We start from the raw sequence: 6,000 nt of genomic DNA, 5'->3' as shown, positions 1-6,000 counted from the left end.
TTTTTTTTTTTTTTTTTTTTTTTTTTGGCTGCTTGGGGCAGCGAAAACCCTGGAGCCGGCCCTGTCCCTGGGACAGGCCCACTTCCGGGAGGCACAAAGGGCATGGTCCTCAGCCATGTTGTCACAAGCCAGCAACCTCCTCGCTGCCTTGCGACAGCGTGTTGAAACCCTGGTGCATCCAGTCATCCCTCAAAGACATGGGCATCTCTAGAGAGGGGCATCTCCAAGCTTAAATAGCTGGGTTGTGGAGGGTAGGATGGGCTTACAGACCAGGCCCACAAATAAAGACCTATGACGAGGGTCTGAGGCCAGCTGGTGCCTAGCAACCGGGCGTTGTGAATGTATCTAAACAGGCGGTCTTTACAAGCGAATGCAATTCCATTGCCGGGCCCCACAGACCTGGCCCTTGTTGAATAACAAAGCTCTGTCCGTCAGCTGATGACCATCTTTTTCCTCCTAGCCTGACCCTTGGAACACGTACATCTGGAAAGGGGTCAATGGGACTCCCACCAAAAAGAGAGCCATCGGTTTTAAAAAGCTGGCCAAGTAAGTACCCGGGAGTAGCTACCCCCACACACTAGGAGCCAGAGCACCGAGATGCAGCACACGGACCGTTTACCGTTCAGGTTCTGTGTGGTGGGGCTGCCGTGTGCTCAGCTCCTCGCCCACCAGGATTCCCCCAGTGTCTTTTGAAGGCCTCTCCTTTTGCCATGTCATCTGGTGTGGCACAGGAGAGAGGTGCCCGGAGAGGTGGGCAGCATTTGGGGCCTGCCACTGGAGCAGTAAATGGGAGGGTGAAGGTATAAAATAGCTAAAAGTCCTCATTGGGTCTCTTCCCACAAATCAGTTCAATCTCCAGCAATGTCTCTCTGGTTGTTCCAGCACTTGGAGAGAGACTTCAGACAGCTCCTCTTCCTTCCTCTCTCTGGGGTTAGAAGGCCTGATTCTCCTTCCTTCTCCCCCTATGACAAGGATGTAACTCCATTGCTGTTACTCCCAATTAGCGCTGGTATAAGTGAGAGGAAACTCGTGCCACGGAATCCTCTTCTTTGCTATTTGGGATACTTCCGCCGATCGCTCCCCTGCAGCTCGTGGGGACCAAACCCTTTGTGACTGTGAAAGGAGAATGGCATGGGGAGCCTTTGTACATATGGACCTAAGAGACGGGCTCAAACCAGGATCCTGGATCTGGACAGTCCTGGACATTTTGGAATAAAACCTGGGTCCATATGTCATAGCTAGTCCCCATCCCTTCCATGGGCAGAACAAGCCCCCTAGAGATGGATACCCCGGAATGCTGACCAGGGATCTGCCCAATTGAGCTGAGCAACTTTGGACAATCTTGATATTTTATTCCTGGTCTGGAAGCCTCCCCACCATGGGGGTGGGGCTGGGGGAGGTGTCCCAATAGAGGAGGCAGAGTGCCCTAGTGGAGAAAGCACTGGACTAGGACTCGGGAGACTTGTGTTCTATTTCTGGATCTACTCCTGGCCTGCTGGGTCACCTTGGGCAAGCCACGTCATGCCTCTGTGCCTCAGTTTCCCCATCTATAAAATGGGGAGGAGAATACTGACCTCCTTTGTGAAGTGCTTTGAGATCTACTGATGAAAAAGCACTATATAAGAGCTAGGTGATATTATTATTAGCCAGTAACATGCATGTTATGTCACAGACGATCTGACCATGGTCAATGGTGCTACACAATCATCTAGACACTGCTAAGTCTGTGTCCCTGTTGTTGTGACTCTGTTCTCATCTGATATCCCCCATCTCTTCCATTAAGTTAGTTTCCATGGTGCCACCATGAAGCCACCGTACCAATTATACGTTCTTGGGGCCAGTGCCTGGTGCACGGGTTTCAGCAGGAGTCTGGGGGAGGTAGAGGATTCGAAAAGATTAAGTGAGCTATTGAGTTAGAAGAGGACACAATGGCTGTTAATTATAACTGCTCTGTGTGTGAGTACGTAATTGATAAACAGCTTTATAAAAATGTGAACTTGGCAGGTAGGATTTTTAAATAATGTCCCCTCCATTGTTCTTGGTGTGTAGGTGGTTTTAATTTTTTTTGTAAATTTACCATTAATTCTGCCTGGCTCTGAGCTAATCTGCTTTTTGACTGCTCCCGCGCACAAGATGGGAACGGCTGAGCGAGCAAAACATTCCTGACCAGGTGGGGTTTCGTTACAAGAGGATTTAGACGCTGTCCAGAACTGGTTGCAAAGGAGCCAGACAGTTCCTCTCTCAGCTTCCTCCTGGACCCAGCTGTACTTTTGCTAAGATCTGATCAGTGCCAGGGCCGGGGGAGGCCAGTGGCATCTGAAATGAGTGGGTGAAATTGACATGGAAGGGTGAATTCAGGAGCCGCGTTATAGCAGCAGGTAACAACCATAATGAATCAGACTGAAAGCAGGATAGGAACTGCCCAGAGGCAAGTACCTTGAGACCATGTTGCGGGGGGGCAAAGAAATCCAGTTCAGGCTTTTCCTTTCCCCCACCCCCCACGTTCCAAAAAATCTCCTCTCTGTGTGAAACTGGGCAGATTTTGCTAGCGGACACCTTTCACCTGTAACCACATGGGCGGGGTGGGGAGGGGGCTGGGCTTCCCTAAGGGATTCTCATTGACGAGCCTCTGCCTGGTGCTTCCAACGCAGCTGCAACTGGCATCCCCATCAATGTACTATACGTCTGTTCTGATGAGGGCACTAGAATCTCACCGGGCTGCTGGAACAGGGCTGACGCTTATCAGACTTCACGTTGTGTTCCGACTGGGGCAAACGTGACTTGTTCAAGCCACCTCTCAACTGTCAACCAACTAAATCAAGCTGCCACGATTTCCGTGGCGTCTCCGTAACGGGATGCCGTGGCTGATTCTGCCTGGTGTGCTGCAAGAGACACTGGCTGGATCGGGGCCCACGCTCTAGCCTGCCATTTTGATGGCTCCGTTTCCAAACTTGGCGTGACTTTAGAAAAAAGAGAAAATGTTGAATATTTTTGAAAGCAGGACTCCAGTCCCTGCAACCCAGCTCTTACGAGTGACTCTACAATAAGAAACGAGCGTGTACAGCGTTGTATTCGTGGCCTTACAGTACAATAAGAAATCTGTCTCTGCTAGACTTTTTTCGCCCCCAATTTTCCACGGTTGCTACCACCAGTGGTGCTGAACCAGCACTGGGAGAGGCAGAAGCACTCGTGTAGACAGAGTGCTGATGGCCACTGATGCGAAGGTGCCGTGTCATGTTGGGTGTGTCTACATGGGAGCTGGAAGGTGTCGTTTCATTTCTCTCACGTGCTAGCGTTGATCAAGCTAACATGCTAAAACCGGAGAGTAGTCACGGCAGTGCAAGCGGCAGGCGGGACTAGTCACCCAAATACGTGCGTGCTGTCTCGGACGGGATTGTACTCCAGATGCCCGGCCCCTCCCGCTAGATGCACCGCTGCAACTATACTGCTATGTTTAGCACGCTAGCTCAATCACAGCTAGTGAAGTCTGTCTACTCCCGCTGGAAATGGCACCTCCAGCTCCGGTGTAGACGTACCCATGGAGCTGCTCTGAGCTGGGTTAGAGGACACAGGGCTTGACACACTAGTGGGCCCCGTCTACACTAGCGCTAGAGCTGGTGGAGATGAACCAATAGTAATAATGGTGGAAAATTCTGGGGCAAAAGGGGTTTTTATGTAGACAAGGCTAATGGGTGCATCTGCTCAAGGAAATCGATTCCAGCTGCAGGAGACGAAAGGCAGGTGGTTAGAGCCCCTGTCCTGCAGCCATTTAAAGGGGAGTAAGTTGGCTCCTGGGGGTGATCCCCATGGGACTGTTCCTACAAGTCAAGTTATGCCCATAGGTGCTGTCCGCACTGGGACATGACGGTGAGAAAAATGCAGGGTTTTAAGTGAACAAACGCCCTGGCTGATTGGGGAGAGGTCAGGTTCAGTTTAGTTAATAATCAACACTCTTCCCAGAGCAGCGGGGGCCAGGGGTAAGTCCTGGGCCCTGTGGACAGGGAAGGAAGTGTGTGTTTTTTCTTATTCAAACAAACTCAAAAGCCTTGTTGACGCCCCTGTTATTGAAAACAAAGAAAACAGCCCTTTCCCAGATACTGTCTCGGCATGCATGCGTGCAAGAGATAAAACATTCTCTGGAGGTCTGAGACCCGAGAACATGAGACCGCAAGCTGGCAGGCTTCCCTTAAAGCCAGCAGTATGCGGGTGTGTTTCCATAGGCAGTGGGGGACTGGTTCCCACTGCCTTGAGCCCTGGGCAGTTACTTACAGCTGTGCAGAGCGTTGAAGGCTGCCTCTCCAACCAGGGAGGGGCCTCCAGCCGCCACAGTTGGCTGTAAATCATGGCTGAGTGGGGGCAGTGGCTGTTTAAAACAATTCCTCTTACTTTTCCCCAGACTCTAGAACTCTCAACCCACGGTTGTGAACTAATAACCCCCCTGTGATCACACAGCCGTGCTTGAAATCCAGGCGAGAGAGAGAGAGATGGGGGGAATTGCAGACTGGGCTTCTCATGTCCGAGGATCTTATCGAGGCTTCTACTTGCTTTCCAGAGCCGTGAAGTTCTCTGCCAAGCTGATGGGGCAGGCAATGGCCAAGAGGGTCAAAGCGACCATCCTCTATGCCACGGAAACGGGGAAGTCCCAGGTCTATGCAAAAACCTTATGTGAAATCTTCAAGCACGCTTTCGATGCCAAGGTAGCGTACCAGCTCTCTGCCCATGGAGAAGAGTGCATGGGGCTGTATGGCTTACGTACACCGGGCCCAATGCAACAAGCTGCTGGGCACCCTCAACTCCCGGGGACTTTCCTAGGAATTGCAGGCCCTCAGCACCTTGCAGGATTGGGCCCTGGGACCGGTTAAGAGACAGAGGCCCGGAGGCAAACGAAGCTGCCTTCAATTTGAACACATTTGGAGAGGCCTTGTGGCCCAGTTTTGCCCTCTGTTACCCATTTAGCCCCATGGAAGTCCCCAAGAGGAGCAGAATTTGTCTCTCCTTTAAGTCTCTGGGCCTCCTCCCTTAGCATAATAGATTGGATCTCAGCGTCAAGTTCTCTGCCAGAGCCTCAGGCCAAGCTCTCCACCAGTAGAACCGCACTGAAGTCAGCGGAGAGACTGGCCCCTAGCTCTAAACCCAGCCAACTGAACGGCAGCAAGTCTCCCTGTGCGAGGGGCCATCACCAGCATCTCTGTCTGTCTCAGGTGATGTCCATGGATGAGTACGACATAGTCCACCTGGAACATGAAACCCTTGTCCTGGTGGTCACGAGCACCTTCGGCAACGGAGACCCACCGGAGAATGGGGAGGTAGGAAAGGGTTAAGAACTGTCCCAGTACCGCACGTGGCAGTAATGGTGGGGGAGGAGGAGCGGCACCCACTTCTAGGCCCATTCATTACGGAGAGGGGGGAGCATGGGGCACTGGTCAAAGCACATGGCTGGGCATCACGAGACCTGGGTTCTTTCCCAAACCTGCCCCCCACTTGCTGCGAGACCTTAAGTTTGCCTTAGTTTCCCCATCTGTAGAATGGGAGAACATCTGCCTCGCCCCCAGGGAGGCTGTGAGGTTTAATTAATTAAAAGCCTGCTCTAGATCCCATCAAAGTCAGTGGAAGGACTCCCATAGATTTCAGGGGATTGGACCAGGCCCCCAATGCTTAGAGACCCTCTGATGTACGGCACCACGCAAGGGAAAATGATGATTAACCTGCCGATGTGCTTGGTGCTGTATGAGCCCTCAAGGCCCCGGTCCTGGCCCCGGCGGGCTTACAGAGCAATAGCTGAGTTCAGTCCCAGCGCACGGTGCAGATGACCCACGGTTGGGTCCCACTGGTGAAAGCAGGTGGGGGCCTCTGGAGCGGGACAGAGCAGCCGCTTACCTTCGGGGTCCTGTACGACGGCCGGCGGAAGTGACGACCCTGCTGTTTCTCTCTCTAGAAATTTGGCTGTGCGATGATGGAAATGAGGAATCCCAACTCTCACCTGGAAGAGAGGAAGTAAGA

At 52.4% G+C, this 6,000-nt stretch overlaps 1 protein-coding gene across 1 annotated transcript in view; it reads left to right on the top strand.

Moving 5' to 3' along the window:
• The window catches only part of NOS1 (nitric oxide synthase 1), a 57,767-nt gene that overhangs the window by 30,861 nt on the left and 20,906 nt on the right, over positions 1–6,000 (top strand). The window contains exons 12-15 of the mRNA XM_029913842.1: positions 461–546; positions 4,553–4,697; positions 5,202–5,306; positions 5,936–5,994. Of these exons, the coding sequence (XP_029769702.1) occupies positions 461–546; positions 4,553–4,697; positions 5,202–5,306; positions 5,936–5,994 (395 nt within the window). The remainder of the gene's footprint in view (positions 1–460; positions 547–4,552; positions 4,698–5,201; positions 5,307–5,935; positions 5,995–6,000) is intronic.

This window comes from Terrapene carolina, unplaced genomic scaffold (genome assembly GCF_002925995.2).
Source record: "Terrapene carolina triunguis isolate 2854851 unplaced genomic scaffold, T_m_triunguis-2.0 Scaffold951, whole genome shotgun sequence".
In the NCBI taxonomy this organism is placed as follows: domain Eukaryota; kingdom Metazoa; phylum Chordata; order Testudines; family Emydidae; genus Terrapene; species Terrapene triunguis.
The sequence above is the reverse complement of the archived record's forward strand: the minus strand, read 5'-3'. Positions and strand labels throughout refer to the sequence as shown.